Source organism: Panicum virgatum, chromosome 4N (assembly GCF_016808335.1).
Source record: "Panicum virgatum strain AP13 chromosome 4N, P.virgatum_v5, whole genome shotgun sequence".
Lineage (NCBI taxonomy): Eukaryota > Viridiplantae > Streptophyta > Magnoliopsida > Poales > Poaceae > Panicum > Panicum virgatum.
In genome coordinates, this window is record NC_053148.1 from 473,017 (window position 1) to 496,084 (window position 23,068).

A 23,068-nucleotide genomic window follows, 5' to 3' on the forward strand; every position below is an offset into this window, starting at 1 on the left:
CAACCCCTCCACCATTACCACCTGCCTCACCGCCCACACCCTACCTCCTCCGCTAGGCCGGTCACTGCCCACAGCCATCCCTCTAAGTCCCCCTGGCCATGGAGATTCTCCAACCCAAACCTACCAATCCTAACCCTAAGGCCGTTAACCTCCGCCACTACCCACAACCCACCAGCTTACTCTTCTTTTTCTTGTTACTTTCTTCTACTTATGAAGTGGAGGCGACAATTCACTTTGCTTGTCAGACAACCAGCCAGTAGTGTTTTTCCTCACATCAAATCAGCACCAGCCACCAGCTGGCTAACAGTACTTTTCTTTCATAACAAATCAGCACCAGCTTCCAGCCATAGCCAAATGAACAGAATGTTGACAGAGCCTCTCCAGTTAGTGCTAAATGCAGAGGACTCTCCATGTAGCATTTAGGTTCCATTGTTCCAGTATTGCTGCTGCACCACTGCAGTTGTTGACAATCAATCTCGCTCTAGTATGTTGCTTGCAAACCCATGCATATGTTCAGCTAGCTTGTCAGCCAGCTAGCCAACATTGCTTTTCTCTTACACCAAATCAGTATCAGCCACCAACTAGCAAGCAATACTTTTCTCTGACAACAAATCAGCACCAGCTACCGGCAACAGCCAACTGAACAGAGCTGTAAGCCAAGCGTCACGCTTCCTCGTCCTGCCTGGGCTTCATCTATCAATCAAGCTTCTGCATTCAAACGGGCAGACATGCAACTAACAACCAGAGCTGATCGATTGCCCGGTAACGAACGAGCTCGGGGGGAGAATGATTGGTGCCTTCGCCAGATTCGGACACTCCTTTGATTGCAAGGCAAGCAAGCGCATGCCTCGTCATATCCTTTGCTTCTCTCTCGATTCACGCTTCCAAGCAAAAGCAATCCAAAGCAGGCGACAGATCAGTCAGAATCAAACAGGCGAACAGCACAAAGATTCGACATCTAAACTTCGATCAGACTATTTTACAAAAGCCACATGTACATTCACAAACCACAGATGCAGTCTCCATACTTGAGCATCGATTCTTCATAAAGGACATCTACTCAGGTTTCTTCTCCTTTCTGAGACCCACAGATCTATCTATACAAGCCAAATAAACCAGAACATATCAAGTAAATGTCACATGTGTATGCCAGAGTGAAATGATAAGGGCAAAAACTCCAGACAAGAGTTGCAACCATGTGTCAGCAAGGGCAACTGAATTTTATTTATGTTACATCTGCCACCATTCTTCAATACAATATCATTCGGAGGAGTCCTTGACATGAACTGCTGCAGAATCATGCACTCTCAACTATGCATTACAACAGCAGTTTGTTAGCCTATACACATACCATTGCATACCACTGCAAAAACTACATATCATTGTATACCATCCATCCATCCTTCCTTGTGGGGGAAAAAGGTATCGACAATAAGCATACCATAACAAACCACCTGGCTCATACTTGGTGGCAGGCTCACACATAGGTTAAAATAGGGAAAACTGAAGGGGCAAAGAATCACATGCGCATAAACTAGCTGGCCATCTACATGATGAGCAAAACCAGCCTAAGGTGGTTAGGGCATTACCAAAAGCTATGTACACATGCGAAACTATAACATGCGGCTAGCATCCAGCACGCTTCCACGCTACAGAGTAACTCCAAACCCTTGGGTGCTCGCAGGAGGGGACCTTCTCTCATTTGCTCGTTATCCTGCATTGTGATCGGTAAACTCAGCAAAAGAAGATACTCTGGAGCAGAAATGAAGCTGTGAAAGAAATGCTTAGAATTACATGAACGGAAGATGAATGGTGTGAGAAGAGCCAGTATCTTGGTCCATGTTTGAGCCATGTGAAGAAAGCAACCTCCTCTGCGACAGAGAGGGACCCAATAGGTAAGAATCCAAGGAGAACAACAGTTAGTGCGGAGGTTTTACGGGGAGTGTCAGTAACTCAGTATATGCGCGCCACTAATCATGTATTAGCACCTCCAGCAAGGAGGCATTTTACCACTTCTAGCGAAGCTTTTCCAGAGTGCGCACTGACTATAACCACATCCACAGCAAAGACACAGGACTTTACAGTGTTCAATTATCGTAAAGGATGGAGTGGAACACCAGAATTTATTAATGTAGTTCATGACAGTGAGAAAGAAAATGACTTAATTCTAGCATTCCAATCAATTGCACAGCAGTACTAGATTGTACATACTTCATGCGTAATACAGCAGGTAACTAGAAACACACTGAAAGTCAGGTAAAAAAAATGAGTTTAAAGGAACAGGTGCTTACATGTTCCTCAAAGTTTGGGCTGGTTAGGTTGATCGAAAGATTTTTCATCAACAACAGTACCTGGAGATCAAAATTGTCACATACAACACATTTCATGGGTGAAAAGACAAAAAACACTGAAGGTACGTGTCAAATAGAAGAAACTGATTTGCTAAATGAAAATGCAATGCGCAATGTTTAGGACAAGTATATGCAAGCCCGATAAGTTAATGAAAACAGCAAAGCCTATCAACTACAGTGCCTTATTTTCCTATAAAGCTTAATGAGAAAGAGCTAAAGATTTTGGTCTCAGCAGGTATATACAAGAGGTGGAAGCATAAAAAGTGTTAGTGCAGTCCAAAAGATCTGCCAAACATTCTTTGTCTGTGGTAGAGCACTATCAATTTGCCATTTGTTTTCTTGAAATTATACATGGCATACTATTTGATGTTGATGTTGATACATGGCAAACTATCAAGCTTTAGCTACAATGGACAAGCTGGAATGGACTAAATTACACCGGGCTGCATAACAATGCGTTAGCTATACCATATGTAATAAACAGCTCCTTTTTCTGAAAAAAAAGTACTGCCAGAATGGTGGTTTTAGTTTGTTAAAAAAAATGGTGGTTTTACAAGCAGCTTGAAGACTATTTGCAATATAATTTGTGGACAGGTCTTCGTTTATATTACATAAAACAAAGATTAAGTTTTTTTGTTGTCGATTTGTTGTCCATGTAAAAAAAAAAGATTTATACAAATAGCACTACCAAAGTATGAACTTCATGCCTGCAGGCAAGAGTAACAAAAGGATGGATGGATTAACTAATTAACATTAAGCTGGGAGAAGGGAATACCGTTTCAGCATCAATAGGATCCATTTCCTTCAACTTTTGCAAATGTCCATTTGTCTCTGGATCAAATATGCTTCCAAGGAAACTGTATACACGAGCAAAGTCTGGCATGGCTGCAAGTTTCACCAGATTGTGCGAGAGGAGAAAAAAGTGAGAATATGTCTGAAGATGGGACACAAATGACAACCACAGTTAATAATATCAATGCTACAAGAGGGAAATACGGAAGTAGGAGATAGGGATCCCATTTGTAATAAGGTCATATGAGCCCTTATCAATCAAGCATCAAAGTCTTAAGGTCACATGTATAATTTGAAGGATACAATTAAGGTTATGAAATATCAACAGAAGAAGAATCCAACATAGAACATGTTCGCTAAAGCAAACAGAAGAGTCAACAGGGAGATGTAGTAAAAAGTTCATTTGGGCAAAGGTTCACGTCCCATAGTTCTGACAAGTGCCTAATATGTTAGCTATCCTGATAGTATGTGTATGGCAAGTTGCAAACAGTTATCATCAACAGGTAATGCAACAGTGATGTAGATGAATCTATAAGACTACAATCCAGTCATCTACAGAAGGCAACAACAAAAAACATTGTGTTTGAATTCTTCCAGCTTTGTTGGAAGAGAATGAAGACAACAGAAACAATTGTTACAACTTACAAGTTAAACTAAGTCCATTTCTATCTGAACCTGAACAATGATAGCTAGCATAATCTTTAGATGATACTATAATAAAGTTTGAAGGTATCCATGAATAGAAGTAACTAGCTAAAGTTATTTCATTTAACACAAGAAAATAGGAACCAGATTGCTTGCCACAGATTATCAGATGTCAAATTATATTAAATCATCTAATCAGGGGGGAAGAATAGAAAACGATTTGCACAAATAACATGTTGAAGTGTGTCCAAGATAACCAGAGTAATGCTAGGAAGTTAGTATCAGCAAAACATTTGCAGGGACACAGTTGAAAGAGAAGCTCACCTCGCAGTGCTGGAAGCATGATATCTTGCTCTGTAGCTTCAGAAGTTGGCCAAGTTCCAGATTGGCTACCTATGCTACTAGAGTAATTATTTGTTGCACCTGAACCTGCAGCATCTTTGATAAGTAAGTACCTCGTTGCAAGAAATTGATCAGAAATGGAGTTCACAACAACAGAAAATAAGAAACCTTGTGTATGCCTCGGACCTAAATGTTGAACAGGATCATTCTCCCAAGAAGGAAAAGCATCATTTGCACTTAAGTCCGTAGCAACAGTAGCTGTATCCATAGATGTACCACAGCCTTGCTCCATTATATGAGATGTTTGTTGCGGTAAGACAACTTGAAGTGCTGCATGATCCCCCAATGTTTCTTTTAGATATATTTGCTAAAATATAGATTTCATGAAAATCAGATACAGAATCAAAGAAAAAGGCCAAACCTTTTTTCGATGCTTTGTGTGGATATGGATGGGCAGCCTTACGTTTTGGCCTAGGCGGGGGCAAATGTTCACCTGTTCCATTCTTTTGAACCTTCAAAAAGTACTTCTGCGCATGACTCCTGATCTGTTAAAGGAACTGTTATTTAGATAATGCACAGCCCGTCAGATACATCATAAAAAAAAGCAGCAACCGGTTTAATCTTTGGAGTAGCAAGTTGACAATGGGTGATTTATGATATAACCTTGTTGAAAGAACAGGTAGCAAAATGTCTAATCAAATTCCTTGGAGAAACTTTGAGGTAGTGAAATAGATTCATTTTTTCGGGGTCTCAATAACACAGGACTCGGATACGACTAGTTATCTAGTTCAGCCACTAAAGTTTCAAATTTATAATCTTTGCAGCATATAAAAGTAGGATGGCCAGGGGAAAAACATGAAGTTTGATGCTGCTGGCATGATCCCTTATCCTATGTTGCTACATAGAAAATGTATGTATCTCACCTAAAGCTGTGTGTCTAACTTGCCTAAAATAGTGTGTGACAAAGCCAACCAACTAAACAGGAAACAGTGGCACAAGTTTTAGGCTGGAGAACAGATTTAAACTATACCTGTATTACAGTCTTGGAGCCAACATAAGCTTCAATCTTTTTCCAATCACGATCAAACCTGTTAGAGAAGAAGAAAGAAGGAAATATGTAACAAAGTTTTTTCCAGCTGTCACATGAGCCATTCTAGAAGTATGGAATGTCCTGGACTAGTAAAGCATCTGGTTAGCCGACAAATCATGTATAAGACTATGATCCATAATCGCCTAGAGATAACATGTCCCCAAAATCCAAATGCTTATCCGTGGGGCGAAGATGTTGCCGTTCAGAACAAGTTGAGAAGGCAAGATCCTAAAAGGCGCAATTTGGTAGAATGTTAACAGCACAAATCATATCTATAACTTGAGCCACAGCCACTTGAGAACTGAGCTGCTAATAGATGAATCCTACAAGACCCAAACTCGTAGCAGTGGTACAGAAATGTGTACGCGAGAAGCTGGAAATGGATCCACGGTAAGCAGTGCAAACGAGGGCAAGGCCTGCTAAAAAAAAGGAAGTTTTTGTTCCGATTATTTATACAAATTTAGGTGCAGGTACGAGGGAAGGAAGGAACACAGATGGCTCATTAAGCAAGCTGCAGGAAGCTGCGATCTAATATCAGGCGAGCTAGATCTGGGTAGGAGCATGAAAGCACACGAGGACGGCATAATAATCGCGGGAACCAAGCAACCCAACTGGATCCCGACGAACGAGAAAAGGATGGGATGGGGGAGGAGGGAGACTCACAGCTGCAGCGCCTCGAGGAACTTGTCGTGCTCGGGTTCGGTCCAGCTCTCGCGCGACTTGGTGATGGTGTAGGGCTTTCGCACCCTCCTGGGCCCCTCGTCGTCGTCGTCCCCCAGCGGCAGGGCCATGGGCGCGGCGGCCTGGCGCAGGCGCATCGGGCGCGCCTCTTCCTCCTTGCCCGGTGCCGTCGGGGAATCGAGAGGGTGCGGCGTTGTGCTCATGGACACCATGGGCACGGGGAAGCGGGGAGCTAGGGTTGACGTGGTCCGGTGCTGGCGCTCTGCTGCTGCAGCTGTAGGCTCTGGGTGGGTGGGTGGGAGCAAGAGGAAGAGGAAGGAGAAACAGAAGACAGCCAGGCAGGCCCAGGCCCATGCCCACCATCGGCGGGCTCTTCTCCTGGCCACAAGTTTCTTACTCACACTGACACCCGGGCCCCACTGGCTCATAAGCAAACACATGTTGTTTTTTGTGCCTATTCATTCAGATTCAAATCTGAAAGGTCTTTGCACGAAATTTGCTCAAATCCGAAACAAATTTGAAATCCCAACAGATGAGCGAGTGAGCCTACAAACCAATCAGCCAGCCATGGTCGCCGCCGCCGCCACCACCTCGGACTGAGACCTCCCCAAAACCCTAGCCAGCCAACCATACCCCCCACCCCGATGGCGTTCCTGCCCCTCCCCCCCGCCCGCTCCGCCACCACGCCGGCCGTCTCCGCGCGCCACCACGGGGGCCGCACGGCCCCGGAGCTCTCGGGCCCCACCCCGCGCGTCGTCGTCGTCACGTCCGGCAAGGGCGGCGTCGGCAAGACCACCACCACCGCCAACCTCGCCGCCTCCCTCGCGCGCCTCTCGCTCCCCGCCGTCGCCGTCGACGCCGACGCCGGCCTCCGCAACCTCGACCTCCTGCTCGGCCTCGAGAACCGCGTCCACCTCACCGCCGCCGACGTCCTCGCCGGGGACTGCCGCCTCGACCAGGCGCTCGTCCGACACCGCGCGCTCCAGGACCTACAACTCCTCTGCCTCTCCAAGCCACGCTCCAAGCTGCCGCTAGCCTTCGGATCCAAGACCCTCACCTGGGTCGCCGACGCGCTACGCCGCGCGCCCAACCCGCCCGCATTCATCCTCATCGACTGCCCCGCAGGTAACCTCCAACCGCATTCTGTTTCTCGAAATCTTGCAGTCTTGCAATGCTCCCATCCAATCCAACCCCAGTTGTAGGCTAGCGGATTATCTCAGATCCCCAATTCTAGTGTATTATCTCGACCCTATGAATTAAGGAAGGAACCACATTTGTTACTGTCAATTGACACAGATTAAGAATTCAAAGCCAGAATTGAATGCACTTCACATCATCTCCATGACTCTAATCCATTTTTAGCATGGGATGTTCAAACTTGAACCCATAAATGTGTGATACTTTCACACAAGTGTTTCTTATCCATTCGCAAACACGTTAATCCAAAAATGGGGTACCTAGTTACATTTCTGGGCATGCAAACATTGTTTAATATCCAGGATGACACATAATTCTGGTGGCGAATTTCGTCTTGACTGATTTGCCTCTAGGGTCTTAACTGTGGCCGCAGTGCATCCTTAACCACTCTCACATTTATTCCAGTTCTGCATATTTTGCAGTCAGATTGACGTGATGAACTCTTAGATAAACAGTGATTCCTTCCATATATGCCATGCAGCTGCCTGACTTGGTGTTGCACCTTTTCCTGCCTGAAACAAGTCATGACTTCGAATTTTAAAACCAGTTATATGCATTTACTTCTGTTATGTAAAGCTGATTGCCGTTTGCCTTGTAGGTGTTGATGCTGGATTTGTCACTGCCATTGCCCCCGCAGAGGAGGCGGTGCTTGTTACTACGCCAGACATTACAGCTCTCCGTGATGCTGACCGTGTCGCGGGGCTATTGGAGTGCGACGGCATCAAAGACATCAAGATCATTGTGAACCGAGTGCGACCCGACCTGGTGAAGGGGGAAGATATGATGTCAGCGCTTGATGTGCAAGAAATGCTCGGGTTGCCGTTGCTAGGTGTGGTGCCAGAGGACGCGGAGGTGATCCGCAGTACGAATAGGGGTGTGCCTCTGGTTCTCAACGACCCGCCTACACCGGCTGGCCTTGCTCTGGAGCAGGCCACCTGGCGATTGGTAGAAAGAGATGCAATGACAGCAGTCATGGTTGAGGAGCAGGAGAGGCCCCAGAAGAAAGGTGGCTTCTTTTCATTCTTTAGTAGTTGAGTCTGTGAGTTCAGTCGTGGACTTTAGACTGTAGATGGTGTATAGGCTCGCAATCTGGAGTTTCCGATTCTTTTCCGTTTTGGTTTTGCTCTGTTGCTAGTGTAGGGATTCATTCCTTGTGATGGAGCAGAAGAAATATGTGTAGTTTTATTATCAGAGGATCTGGTAGTATTCTGGTTTTACGTGATGAGACTTTGGTTGGCTTCATTGTTGCTGTGCTGGTTGTGGATAATTTACGTGATGAGTCATTGTAGTTTCTTTGAGATTTGTAGGATAATCACAGTTGTATGAGGATCTTTAACTGTATGCGGGGTTTTGTGGGCTTGTTGCAACTGGAGTGCGTACAGCGAGGTGACGCAGATGATGAGGAGCTGAGCGTAGCTGATGACGATGACTACTGCATCAGAAGCTCCTTCCTGCCTGCCTGGGAAGAAGAGCAAAGGGTTCTGGCAGGTAGGAGCTGAATGCTCGTGGCAGCATCCAATACCTTTGGTAATTCTGCAGCTTTATTTGTGACACACCCAGGTAGGACCGGAATGATCGTTGCAGCATCCAACACCTTTGATAAAGCATTACTATAACAATAGTATAAGAGTAAGTATTATGATTGGTTATAAGCTAGCTGAATTTCTGTTGGCCGAGAGAGAAAAGTAGAGAGTGTGCAGCGGGCGTCTCACGTCTGGTAAAACAGAGCGGGCGGATAGCAGCGCGCGGCACTCCCATTGGTTCTCTGTTGTTGGGCTATGCGCACATTGGCTGCATCTGCTACTGCAAGGATGACATATGCTGCTGCTACTGCATTAATTGCCGGTCACCCTTGTGGTCATTTCGCCCGGCACGCAGGCTATATTATTGCCCATGCTCTAAGCTAATTCTGCAGCTTTATCTACTCGTAGTTGGATTCAGTCAACCAAATTCCGTGGATTCAGGGCTGGGCCTGCATCCATTCTAGGAAAATGAAAAAGGGTCTCAACAACGGTACGTGCCTGACAGCTGCAAATTCCCATGTGATTCCAGGATGTTCCACTGAATCTTAGCGCCGCCACAGGCACGTGTTTAAAAAATAATTATATTTAAAAATATCACATGTTTAAGAAATAATTATATTTAAAAATATTATTATGCAGTAGCTATTATATTATAGAGTACAAAATAAAAAGTAGTAATAACAATACAGAGTAATTATAAACTGAGGCACAAATATTGAATAATGTACCTTAATCACAATATATATATAATCTTATTCACACTCAAAAAATTCTAACAAAAATATATATAAGAAATAAAAGATTAAGAAATAAACCATATATACTGTAATATATATAAACATAAATGATTAAGAAATAAACTATATATGTTGTAATACAAAAAATGATGCTTCAAGAAATGTGCAAACTTTTGTTGGCTGCAACACTGGCTATAATATCAGAATAATTGATAGTCCTAGTTGATTGCTTGTTGGTATTTTTTTCTTAGCCTTCTGATCATCTGTGATATTAAGGTACCTTTTGCTTCACCTTTCTCTGTCTTTCGCCCTCCGCCGCTCGACCAGAGACAATTCCGGAAGAACTATCACATGGTTCAAAAAATGTATGAACGTTAGTAAATTGATACTATGCATATAATCCAGCTATAATATAAATAATTAACAATACCATATGCTCTGTATAGAGTGCTCGTACGTTCCATTGGAATTGTTTGGAAAGTATCATTGTGATGCAACCATGAATCATCAAAATCATCTGTAGTTCTCTCATTTAACTCAGAAGTTAGATGCTCAACAACGCCATTGGACGTATTTGTTTCATTAATCACATGGGCAACACCTACATAAGGTAAATGCATTTGAGTTAGCAGACTCACACTGATGGGTACAAATTTTTTTTAAATATACCTGTTGTGGTTCTCCCGTCTAACTCAGAATTTGGTTGTTCAACAACGCCATTGGACGTATTTGCTTCATTAATCAAAGAAGCAACACCTACATATGGTCAATACATTTTGAGTTAGCAGGCTCACATACTGATGTGTTGGGTTGTAAAAATTATACCGAGATTCTGTGTATCCTTCTGAGCAGCTTTTGTTTCGGCCTTTTTCCGATGATAACTTTCTCACCTCTTAGCATTCAACTCGGCTTTTTTTTATCAGCTTGCATGTTTGCATATTTCTCCCTAGCCTTTTGCCGCTTAACTTTCCTTTGCTCGGTGCAATCAACTGGAATTCCAAATGTTATGGTTTATGAATTATGTCAAAACTAAAATGAAATGGTTATAACAAGATGAAGTGTCCCCCTCATCAGAGGTGACTCGGATGTGATACAAATATCAGTCCCAAGAGGCTGATAACACATTTATTACATCAGATGGTACATCACCGTACAACTCTGCGCGGTAATGGGCAATGAAGCGCCACTATCGCGAGGATAACAACTAAAACCCAAACAACGATATTAACTACGAAGAGGTCATCAGAGTCTTGCGCCATACGGAGCTTCCTGCGGATGACCCTATCCACAGGCAAAGTTGGGTGTAGAACGGAACCCCTACTCAACGTCCTCGGGAATAAAGTCTAGATCTTCCTCTGTAAAAATTAAGCAAGGGGTGAGTACAAACGTACTCAGCAAGTCCATCCGCACCCACGGAGGGGGTATAAATAGAATACATGCACATGATGAATCAAGGATAAGGCTAGGGTTTAACTTGCGGAAAACTGATTTTAACACATGCAAGGGTTTATTTTGAAACAGAGTTTTTCTCAAAACAATTCTTTTATAGCCGGACTGCGGACTCTGCAGCTCGTTAATGGCAGCGGGGCCGGCGGTGGAGCTTGAGGCGACGTTGGGTGGTGGCGCGTAGCGTGGTGAGGCGACGGCGGCGCAGAGAAGGACGAGCAAGTGGGAAAGTGGAGGGGGCGGCGCAAGGGGCCGGCGTGCGGCACGCGCTTGGCTCGGCTCCTCGGGTGAGCGCGAGAGCGCTTGCTGCTGCCACGATGGGGAGTGCGCGCGACAAGGCGAGCAAGGGGGCACAGCCACGCAGGGAGGGTAGGCAGAGGGGGGCTGCTGGTGGGGGCGCCCGGTGTGCCGAGCTCTGCTCGTGCAGCACGTGGGAGGAGAGAAGAAGGAAGAATGAGAAAGGGAAAGGAGAAAAGAAAAGGAAAAAAAAGGAAAAAAGGAAAAAGGGAAAAAGAAAAATGGAGAGAGAGAAAGAGAGAGAGCTGTCGGCGCGATTCGCGGTGGCGGTCAGCCACGCGCGCGCTGCGGCGTTCGGCCGGTCAGCGACGAGCACGCGGAACGAGAGAAAGGGAAAGGCGATAGGACAGCAATTGGTACTGGTGTCGGGACGGCGGATCGCCGGGAAAAAATTCTGGGGAAAAACAGGATCTCGGATAGAAATGGATTTGGGATTATTTGAGCTCAACGACGAAAAGTATTTTGAAAACGATTTTTAGCGAGTTATTTGTCTCGGTAAATTTTTGGGATGTTACAAACCTACCCCAGTTAAAATGAATCTCATCCTCGAGATTCGACTGAGTTCTGAACAGATGGGGAAATTTCTTCTTTAATGCATCTTCGCGTTCCCACGTAGCTTCTTCTACTCTGTGTCTGCTCCATTGCTGTGACATCCCAAAAAATTCACTAAAATTAAATCACGCGCTAAAATAATTTTCATCATTGAGCTCAAAACCTTCCTAAACCTCTGAGCCCTAATTCCCGAAACCTGTCCCATCGGATCTCCGCCCCGACACCCGAAATCAATCACTGTGTCATCTCTTTCTTTTCCTATTCCGCGCGTCGAGTACCGATGACATCCGCGCCACGCCCGACCGGCCGCGGTCGCCGCCGCGAAATCCGCCGGGCGAATCTCTCTCTCTTTCCCCTTTTTCTTTTTTCCATTTTTCTTTTCCTTTTCCATTTTTCTTTTTCTCTCTCTCTCCCTTCTCTGACACGCTCTCGCGCACGCGCAGAGCAGGTCGACGCCGCCGTGCCCCTTGCGCCGACCACCGCCTCACCCCAGCCGCTCCCTGCCCGCGCACGCCGGCCCCTGCTCCCTGCCTAGCTCGCGCGCGCTCACTCCCGACCGCCTCCACGCGCCCACGCGCCCCCCCCCCCGCGCACGCGCTCCGCGTGCCGCGACGCCCGCCGCGCCACGCGCCGCACGCTGCCGAGCCGCTCGCCGGCCGCCACCACCTGCCCCGCCCGCTCCACCGCCTTACTAGACCTATAAAGAGGGCCTCCGCGCAGCTCTCGGCCACCGCAACCATCTCCACCACCGTTCGCCCCTTCCCCAAGTCTGCATCGGCGCCGCCACGGCCATAGCCGGCTACCTCCGCCCGCCACCGTCGCCCGCCCTCCACAGACCACCTCTGCCCGAGGTGAGTAGGGGAATCGGACCCCCTCCTCCTCCTCTCCCTTTTCCCCTCCTTCCCGGCCGCCGTCGATGCCCTGACCCCCTCCTCTGTTCTGTTCGGGAGGGAGGTTGAAGAAGGGCATTTTGCCCTTAGCCCCCTGCCCTCTTCCTTTTTAGTTATGAGCCCCCACCCCTTTATAACCCTTTTTCAAAAGAGGCCCTTTCTATTTTTCCTTTTTGCAAACAAACCCTTCCACTAAATGAAAATAATTCTAAATAGATCCCTGCTCTTTCCAAGAGTGACCCTGACATTTCTGAATATTATAAACAAGCCCCTGCCATCCCAAAACTATTTACAAATAGGCCCTTGGATCCTTGTTTAGACCCTAAACACCCCGTTAACTTATCATTTCATGTGCCAAACAATCTCCGATCGACCTGAAACTTTACCATGCCAATCCTAACATAGTTTTGGCCATGCCATTAGGAAACCGCCCAAAAATATTACTTCTATCTCCATATCTTAATTGTTTCCGAATCGAGCTCAGCGATAAAACTTTTATTTCTTTTTCTTGATTGTGTGTTTTTATGCGTCGTAGATCACGGTGTGAACGAGGGAGAACCCGCCGACGAGCAATACTGCGAGCAAGCGAACGAGGACCAGTTCTGCGACCCCAAGCCCGAAGGACAGTACTTTGACCAGGACCTCCCGGAGGGCTTTGCAGACGGCAAGTTCAATCTCATCCTTTGATGCATATTTTGTCCTAGTTTTTAAAAGCACAACCTATTGGCCTATTTCAAAACTGCATGTTGTTTTGCTGCTAAAACATGGTTGGATAGCCACCCCTTGATTTGTTATAACCATTCCTTGACCACCTAGATTAATGTCTGAATGCGTTTGGATGTTAATTGCTGCTAGAATGCTTAGGACCTTAAACTCGGTACAATTTGTTTTATAAAAAGAAAACGTGTGAGTGTGTGTGTGGGAAGGGAAAATGTGGAATTTTCGAAAGATGAGTTTAGACAGGATGGATGGCATTTCTGTGTGATTTGCCGATTGGTGTGCCTGTACCTATGTGGTTAAGCAAGGAAGGGAGATATCCATCTTGTCACAACTAAGGACCGAGTTGGTGTGTCATCTCACCTAACTCTATTACCGTGCGAACCACTCGACCGTTGAATGGGCAACGGCTTAGCATAAACCCCACTAGTTAGTCTGATAGCCATCAGGAAAGCTGAGAGCAATGGGTGATCAAGGAGAAGGGATTAGCTCTGTGTGACTTATGCCCGGGTTAAAACCTCTGTGATAGGTCAATAACCCCTTGGTGGATCCCGTGATGGCTAGTCAGGTCTAGCTAAGGTGGGTAATGGCTTTGTTGGGATCTGCACCGACACTAAGGTGATCGAGTTGCGGTACCCCGCTTGTGGGTAAAGTTGCACACCTCTGCAGAGTTAAAATCTATTCGAGTAGTCGTGCCCACGGTACTGGGCGAGTTACGGTGTGGTCACATGACGAGTGTTTCTTCTGGGAATGGACGGGTTGGCGTGAGTTGTTTTGGGAAAAGTGTCCGGCAGTTGTGCCGTGTGCTACGACGGATGAGGAGTCCGGTAGCAACTTAAAACTTGGATCCTGTGTGGATCAACACTACGTGTTACTTGGTACAAGAAAACTTGCTTTGAAAATCCTTTCTTTTGTATGAACCCCTGCATCAAAATTTGCTTTCCACAAATAAAACCCTAGCCTGTAAATGGGCATTCCTGGGCCTAAGTTGCTTGAGAGGTTTCCGGCTTAAGGCATCAGCGACCACATTAGCTTTGCCGGGGTGGTAAAGAATTTCCACGTTATAATCCTTGACCAGTTCTAACCATCTCCTCTGTCGAAGGTTTAGATCTGGTTGGGTGAAGATATACTTCAGGCTCTTATGATCTGTATATATCTCACACTTGTTTCTAATCAGGTAGTGCCTCCAAATCTTGAGGGCATGCACTACGGCTGCAAGCTCCAAGTCATGGGTCGGGTATTTCTGTTCATGAGGCCTGAGCTGGCGGGAGGCATATGCCACTACTTTCCCATCTTGCATAAGGACACACCCTAATCCTTGTCGGGACGCATCACAATAGACGACAAAGTCCTGATGAATCTCCGGTAGGGTTAGCACTGGGGCGGTCGTCAACCTTTTCTTCAATTCTTGGAAGCTCCTTTCACAGGACTCTGTCCAAACAAACTTCTTTTCCTTCTTAAGCAGCTCCGTCATGGGCCGGGTGATTTTGGAGAATCCTTCAATAAACCTCCGATAATACCCAGTTAAACCAAGAAAGCTTCTGATTTCACTAACATTGGTTGGTTGCTGCCAATTGGAAACTGCCTCAACTTTCTCGGGGTTGACTGCTACTCCTTCTGCGGTCAAAATATGACCAAGGAAAGCTACTTTCTCAAGCCAAAATTCACACTTGCTGAATTTGGCATATAACTTCTGTGTCCTTAGCTTTTCCAAAACCACTCTTAAATGTTGTTCATGCTCTTGAGCACTTTTGGAGTAGATGAGTATGTCGTCAATAAAGACTACGACAAACTTATCTAATTCATCCATAAATACCTTGTTCATGAGGTTCATGAAATAAGCAGGTGCATTGGTGAGTCCAAAAGACATCACAGTAAACTCAAATTGCCCATAACGGGTGACAAAAGCTGTCTTTGGAATGTCACTTTCCTTAATCTTGAGCTGATAATATCTTGACCTCAGATCAATCTTGGAGAAGTACTTGGCTCCTTTTAGCTGATTAAAAAGATCATCAATCCTGGGGAGGGGGTACTTATTCTTGATGGTAACCTCATTCAGTGCGCGGTAATCCACGCACAACCTCATACTCCCATCCTTCTTCTTGACAAATATAACTGGGGCTCCCCACGGGGATGAGCTAGGCCTGATAAAACTACTTCATTGTAACTCCTCTAGTTGTTTCTTTAGCTCTGCTAGTTCTGAGGCTGCCATACTATAGGGTCTCTTGGCAATAGGAGAGGTTCCGCGGATAAGTTCTATGACAAACTCTATATCTCTGTCAGGTGGCATTCCGGGGAGTTCTTCCGAGAAAACATCAGGGTACTCATTCACAACTGGAACTCCTTCTAGGGATTTCTCATCCATACTGAAAATCATTGGGTCTAGTCCACTTCCCCGAGTATGGCAGGTCGCTTGCATTCCATCTGAGTTGGTTAGGTGTACTATCTTGTCAGCACAACCTATGAGGCCATTGTGTAGGCTTAACCAGTCCATCACAAGGATCATGTCTATTCCCTTAGACTTAAGTACTACTAGGTCTGCTAGGAATTCTATCCCACTTAAATTGATTCTTACCCGTAAACAACCTAGTTGACACTTGATGTCACCTCCAGGCGTCTGGGTTAATAGGGGTGTTTTTAGTAGTACCGTAGGTATTTTATGCTTATCCACAAAGCTTGACGATATGAATGAGTGTGATGCTCCAGAATCAAATAACACTGTTGCCAGAGTTGAGCTGACTAGAAACTCACCAAGTACTACTCCTTGTGCACCCTGAGCCTCCTGCGCGTTGATGTGGTTGATGCGGGCTCGTCCGTAAGGCTGCTGGCTGTTGTTGTTGCCCTTGTTGTTGCTGCCGACGGGGACACGGTTGGCTCCGGAAATCGGTGGCCTAGGTCCATTCACCGAGTTGGAGAAGGTTGATGCAGCAGGCTTATTTTTGGCATATGGGCAGTTGGCAATGTAATGCCCTGTCTCACGGCGGTTGAAACAGGCCCTAGCATTGTTGTTGGTGGTGGTGACTTGGCTGGCATTGTTCTGCGGGGCTTTCATGGTGTTCTGGCTCCAGAATCGTGTGTTAGGAGCCTGGGAGCCTGTCACTTGGGACTGGGTCCTATACTGCATTGGGGCCTGAGATCTTGGTGCAGTGTAGCTGGAGCTTATTTGTTTCTGGAAGCGATCCTACTAGCGGGCCTTGTTTTCCAGGAACTTACGCTTGGTTTCTTTCCTTTCTTCGGCTTTGACCCTTTCTGTGAGAATGGCTATGTTCATCAGAGTATTGAAGTCCGGGTATATCTGAGGGGTAAGCAAGGTTCGGAGTTTTGGACTTAATCCCTTCTTGAACATGTCTTGCTTCTTTTCATTCTTATCCACTTCCTCTGGTGCATAGCGGGCAAGTTCCATGAACTGGTAGATGTATTCTTCCACAGACATGCTTCCTTGCTGCAGTGTGCGGAACTCATCCGCCTTGCGCTTCAAAGTGGCTGCGGGGATATGGTAGCGGCGGAACTCTTTCACAAATTCATTCCAAGTGATAGTGGTGGCATCTTCAGCAGCGGCACAGTAATTCTCCCACCATGCTAAGGCAGTTCCGGTGAGTTGGTGAGCTGCCAGAAGAACTTTGTCTCGGTCTTGGCATTCGAATGGCTCGATCTTCCTTTTGATCACACGCAGCCAGTCATTTGCCTCCAAGGGGTTGCTGGATCTGGCAAAGGTGGGGGGCTTGGTTCTCAGGAAAGCTGTCAGCTTGTCATTCATGGTCTGCTCTCGTGGCTGCTTATTGACGAGGGCATTGGCCAGGGCTTCTAGTATGAGGGTCTGATTGTTTATCACCTGTGCCAGGTCTCCGACAGGTGGAGGTGGTGGCAGTGGCACTTCTCCTTCAATTTGGTTCACTTCCTGTTCTTCGAGAGGGTCCTGTCCGTGCCCATTTTGCGGTCCTCCTGCGCCAGGGGCTGCAGAGTTCTGACTGCGGGAGGCTCTTGAACCGTGTCGGGAAGCCATCTGTAGATTGGATAGAGTCTTTGTAAGACTGGGATTAGGATTAAGTGATGTTTAAGTTATTTAGTTCGTATTTTTGAAAAGGTAGAATCCACGTCTTGCCGAAGCACACCAACTAACAACAAACACACAGACTAGCAAGCAACAAGCACAAACAACTTCATTACTGCAAGGGGGCGTACAACGCTGGGGCAAGGCCAAAACGCGTACTACACGTCCGGGTACACAACTCCAAAAGAAGGAGGGCACAACTCTAACTTCGGACCACACGGCTTCATCCCTTGACGGTCACTGGCATTCAAGCAGACTCGTTGGCCTAAGTGGGTTCTTTCTAGGGTGGCTTCGAGACATGCTACTCGCGGGGCAAGCCTCTTCGGAGTGTGCCTCCAGGGGAATGAGCAGTCCTTGCTCGCCGTTCTCTGGGTTTCTGTGTTCCAGGGGTTGCCTAGTAGCTTCTCCTTCAACGGCGGCAGTAGGCCCTTCTGGGTTCTCGGGTGGGGCTTGTGGGGTCCCCAAAAGTGGTCCCTATCCCATGATAGGTGTTCCAAGTAGGACATGGGTTTCTCCAATTGCCGAGACTGGCGTTCCACTTCTGGTCCATTCCTGTATACACAGATCCCGGGCTTGCCCGAGGCTCTCCTGGGCAACCGCCTCACTACTGACCGCGGCTGCGACTCTTGCCTCGGCTTGAACCACCCGAATCTGATGCATTCTTACCGCGAGCTCTGCTTGCTCGGCTCGATGGGTTTGCTCCCTCAGGATGCTGGCTTGCTCGTCAAAGAGCTGATCCAAGGATGCTTGGTAAGTAGCCACTTGGTACAGGGGATCCTCTTCATGGCGTCACCGTTCCAGGCTTCTCATGCGAGCCTCCCAAACTGGGGTTCTGATGGCCGGAGGAAACAACCTCATCGGTGTGGGGGCGAGGTGTCCCTCAAAAATCCAGCACAGATAACGGAGCGCCTTCCTGACGACCAAGGGATAGGTGTCCTGGTACCTAAATCTCGTGGTGGTCACTCGCCATAGCTGGATGTCGGGGTAGCGGTTGCTTTTGGCGATGACTAGGATTACCCTGCAACGGAGGGTACCATGGTGCTCGTACTCCCTGCTGTAGTAGCTTGGGCGTTCCGAAACACCAAGACTCTCCAGGGCATTAATCAAAAGGCTGGAGAGGCCAGGTGCAGCTTGGCAAATGCCCTGGGTCCATCCTTCCTCAGCCATCTGGAATAGGCAAGAGTCAGTGATGAGTGTTTGTGTGGAAAAGGGGTTAAGCAAGGAAAGTTCTAATGTGGAAAGGGTTAGAAAAAGGGTATCGATCTTAGGGGTCACGTCCTACAGCCAACTTACGGCTCTGATACCACCTGAAGCATCCCCTCATCAGAGGTGACTCGAATGTGATACAAATATCAGTCTCAGGAGGCTAATAACACAATTATTACATCAGATGGTACATCACCGTACTACTCTACGCGGTAATGGGCAATGAAATGCCACTATCGCGAGGATAACAACTAAAACCTAAACAATGATATTAACTACGAAGAGGTCATCAGAGTCTTGCGCCATACGGAGCTTCCTACGGGTGACCCTATCCACAGGCAAAGTTGGGTGTAGAACGGAACCCCTACTCAACGTCCTCGGGAATAAAGTCTGGATCTTCCTCTGTAAAAATTAAGTAAGAGATGAGACAAACGTACTCAGCAAGTCCATCCGCACCCACGGAGGGGGTATAAACAGAATACATGCACATGATGAATCAAGAATAAGGCTCGGGTTTAACTTCTGGAAAGCTGATTTTAACACATGCAAGGGTTTATTTTGAAATAGAGTTTTTCTCAAAACAATTCTTTTATAGCCAGTGGGGTTGATCCACACAGGATCCAAGATTTTAAAAGTTGCTACCGGACTCCTCATTCGCTGTAGCACACGACACTGCTGCCGGACACTTTTCCAAAACAACACACGCCATCCCAACCATACCCAGAAGAAACACTAGTTATGTGACCGAACCGTAACTCACCCAGTACTGTGGGCACAGCTATTCGAATAGGTTTTAACTCTGCAGAGGTTTGCAACTTTACCCACAAGCGGAGTACCACAGCACCATCACCTTAGTGTCGGTGCAGATCCCAACAAAACCATTACCCACCTTAGCTAGACCTGACTAGCCACCACGGGATCCACCAAGGGGTCATTGACATATTACTGAGGTTTAACCGGGGCATAAGTCACACAGAATTTATCCCTTCTTCTTGATCACCCGTTGCTCTCAGCCCTCCCGATGGCTATCAGACTAACTAGTGGGGTTTATGTTAAGCCGTTGCCGCACACAACGGTCGAGTGGTTTCCACGATAGTTGAGTTAGGCAAGATGACACATCAACTCGGTCCTTAATGGTGACAAGATGGATATCTCCCAACCTTGCTCAACCACACAGGTACGAGCACACCTTTTGGCAATTCACACAAAAATGCCATCCATTTCATCGGAACACATCTTTCATTTATTTTCCAACAAATCCACCCTTTTTCCTTCCCACACATGCACACATTTTCTTTTATAAATAATCACATTTGATGTGTAGTAGAACGAGTATAAGGTCCTAAGCAATTCTAGCAGTGATTAACATCCACACAGAATGAATCATATGTAGACATCAATCTAGGTGGTCAAGGAATGGTTATAACAAATCAAGGGGTGGCTATCCAACCATGTTTCAGCAGTAAAACATATGCAATTTTGTAAAACAGGCCAATATGTTGTGTTTATAAAACTGGGACAAAATATGCATCAAAGGATGAGATTGAACTTGCCGTTCACAAAGCCTTCCGGGAAGTCCTGATCGAGGTACTGTCCTTCGTCTTCGCGGTCGCGGTACTGGTCCTCGCACACCTGCTCACGGTACTGCTCATCGACGGGTTCTCCCTTGTACACATCGTGATCTACGGCACACACAAACAAGCACACAATAAAGAAAAAGAAATAAAGGTTTTACCGTTGAGCTCGAATAAGGGAAATTTAAGATATGGAGATAGGAGTAATATTTTTGGGTGGTTTTCTAATGGCATAGCCGAAATTATGCTAGAGATGGCGTGGTAAAGTTTCGGGGCAAACGGAGGATTTTTGGCGCATGAAATGATAGGCCGAAGAGGGGTTTAGGCGCTAAACCGGGGTTTAGGGGCCTCTTTGTAAATATTTTTGAGGGTGGAAGGACTTGATTATAATTAATTTTCGAAAATGTTTGGGCTGCTCTGAAAAAGGGCAGGGGTCTATTTGAAATTATGTTTATATAGTGGAGAGGCTTATTCATTTAAAGGAATAAGAGAGGGGCTTATTGGAAAATACTTTTAGAAGAGGAAAGGACTTAGTTGTAATTTCTAGAAATATTTGGGCCACTCTAGAAAGGAGCAGGGGCCTCTATGTAATTAGGTTTGTATAATGGAGGGGTTCATTTTTGGAAAAGAGAAATAGGAAGGGCTTCTTTGAAAAAGGAATATAGATAGAGGGGAGGGCTCTTAAAAGAAAAGGAAGGAAGGGAGGGGGTTTTGGGCAAAATTGCCCTCCTTCTTCTTCCTCCCGTTGCTTGGGACAGAGGAGGCCATGGGAGGGGCCGGCGGCCTTGGGCCCGTGGCCCTGGGGGCATGGCGGCGGCCGGGGAGAGGGGGGAAAGAGAGAGGAGGCCGAGGGGGTCCGATTCCCCTCCTCACCTTGACCGGAGGTGGAGTGAGGAGGGCTGTCCACGGCGGCGGGCGGAGGTGGCCAACGGCGGCTATGGCGGCGGTGCTGCGAGGCTGGGGAGAGGGTGCACGATGGTGGAGGGGGTTGCGGTGACCGAGAGCTGCGCGGGGGAGGCCCTATTTATAGGCGGGGTAAGGTGGGAGGAGGGGGCCGCGGTGGGGCGCTGGACTGCGAGCTCTGCAGCTCTTTAATGGCGGCGGGGTCGGCGGTGGCGCTTGAGGCGACGTTGGGCGGTGGCGCGTAGCGTGGTGAGGTGACGGCGGCGCAGAGAAGGACGAGCAAGTGGGCAAGTGGAGGGGGGCGGCGCAAGGGGCCGGCGTGCTCTGCTCGGCGTGCGGCACGTGCTCGACTCGGCTCCTCGGGCGAGCGCGAGAGCGCTTGCTGCTGCCACGATGGGGAGCGCGCGCGACAAGGCGAGCAAGGGGGCACGGCCGCGCAGGGAGGGTAGGCAGAGGGGGGCCGCAGGTGGGGGCGCCCGGTGTGCCGAGCTCTGCTCGTGCAGCGCGTGGGAGAAGGAGAGAAGGAAGAAGGAGAAAGGGAAAGGAGGGAGAAAAGAAAAGGAAAAAAAAGAAAAAAGGGAAAAGGGAAAAATAAAAATGGAGAGAGAGAGAAAGAGTGAGAGAGTTGTCGGCGCGATTCGCGGTGGTGGTCGGCCACACGCGCGCTGCGGCGTTCGGCCGGTCAGCGACAAGCACGCGGAACGAGAGAAAGGGAAAGGGGATAGGACGGCGATTGGTACTGGTGTCGGGACGGCGGATCGCCGGGAAAAAATTCTGGGGAAAAACAGGATCTCGGATAGAAAAGGAGTTGGGATGATTTGAGCTCAACGACGCAAAATATTTTGAAAACAATTTTTATCGAGTGATTTGTCTCGGTAAATTTTTGGGATGTTACACAAGATCATACAAACATACCATTTTGCACAGCTTGGTTATCATGTTGATCATGTGAATGTCGCTTATGACGATTCAAGGTATTTGTGATATCTCCAAATGGTCGACGACCATCCATTTGCTTCAACCCATCAAAATATGTCATAACAAAAAAACAAATAACGAGTCATCTGGTTAATCAAACGAAAAATCACCTCTCTGAGCAAACATGCAGGAGGGGGGAGACGTTTAGAGAACAATTATGAATGAAACCTCGAACCTCTATGCTCCCTTCTCGGCGAACAGGACTGTCGGATGGGGATGACCAGAGCCGCCTATGGCGCCAACCAGTGGAGTCTCGCACCTCAATGGCACCCTTCTCGACGGACAGGGGCACCGGTGGCGACGATCAACCAAATGTGCAGGAGGGCGCCGGTGCCTGCAGCTGAACCTAAACCCCACGCGCCGAGCAGCGGGCAGTCAGGAACGCAGCAGAGCACAGCAACGTGGAGCGGATGGAGCACTCCGAGCCGGCGGGGCCACAGCTGCAACGAAGCAGCTGAACGATCAGGCGTGCAATCAAGAATACGACAGCGTGCAGCAACGTGGGGCGAAGGGAGAGCGCCGAGGAGGCAAGGCCGCGGCGGGGCAGGTAGCACCGGGTGACGTGTGAGCACGCCAAGCAGACGGGCAGGCAGCGCGTGGTGACGTGCGACAAGAGCGGCGGAGGAACGGGAGGGCACCCAGCGCGTGGTGCTATGCGATGAAAGCGGCGGCCAGAACGTGACGAACGGGACAATCAGCAGAGGAATGTGACCGTGATCTCCCTTGCTTCCATAAATTCAGTGATCCTCTCTTTTTTACTACCAAAAAATCAGCGATCCTCTCTTTACTTCAAAAAAAAGCATCCCAAAAATCAACGATACTCTCTTTTTTACTTCAAAAAAAAATCAACGATCCTCTCTCTTTACTTCAAAGAAACATCATCCTCCAAAAATCAGCGATCCTCTCTCTTTTTACTTCCAAAAATACAATATCCTCTCTTTTTATTTCTAAAAAACCAACATCCCCAAAATTCAGTGATCCTCTCTCTTTTTACTTTCAAAAAACCAGTGGTGGGTACGGTAATCAACGATCCTCTCTTTTTTACTTCCAAAAAAGAAGCATCCCCCAAAATCAGCGATCCTCTCTCTTTTTACTT

The 23,068-nt window shown here is 47.3% G+C and overlaps 2 protein-coding genes across 3 annotated transcripts; one reads left to right on the top strand and one right to left on the bottom strand.

Moving 5' to 3' along the window:
• Positions 1 to 1,188: 1,188 nt before the first annotated feature.
• LOC120669814 (protein REVEILLE 6-like) lies at positions 1,189 to 6,235 on the bottom strand. 2 transcript variants are annotated; one of them, XR_005672825.1, is made up of 10 exons: positions 5,884 to 6,209; positions 5,161 to 5,218; positions 4,552 to 4,675; positions 4,299 to 4,460; positions 4,113 to 4,217; positions 3,127 to 3,236; positions 2,292 to 2,351; positions 1,954 to 2,045; positions 1,795 to 1,871; positions 1,189 to 1,714 (listed from the first exon to the last, which is right to left on the bottom strand). XR_005672825.1 is itself a non-coding variant. In XM_039949651.1 (9 exons), exons 1-9 carry the CDS (start codon positions 6,111 to 6,113, stop codon positions 1,699 to 1,701), a joined length of 942 nt encoding a protein of 313 aa, XP_039805585.1. In that variant the 5' UTR covers positions 6,114 to 6,235; the 3' UTR covers positions 1,189 to 1,698. The 2 variants fall into 2 exon arrangements, 1 of the variants encoding a protein (XP_039805585.1); XM_039949651.1 differs by lacking the exon at positions 1,954 to 2,045 and having other exon boundaries at positions 5,884 to 6,235.
• Positions 6,236 to 6,436: 201 nt separating this feature from the next.
• Positions 6,437 to 8,398, top strand: LOC120669816 (putative septum site-determining protein minD homolog, chloroplastic). Its single transcript, XM_039949652.1, has 2 exons — positions 6,437 to 7,026; positions 7,697 to 8,398. Exons 1-2 carry the CDS (start codon positions 6,546 to 6,548, stop codon positions 8,131 to 8,133), a joined length of 918 nt encoding a protein of 305 aa, XP_039805586.1. The 5' UTR covers positions 6,437 to 6,545; the 3' UTR covers positions 8,134 to 8,398.
• The last annotated feature ends 14,670 nt before the right edge of the window (positions 8,399 to 23,068 follow it).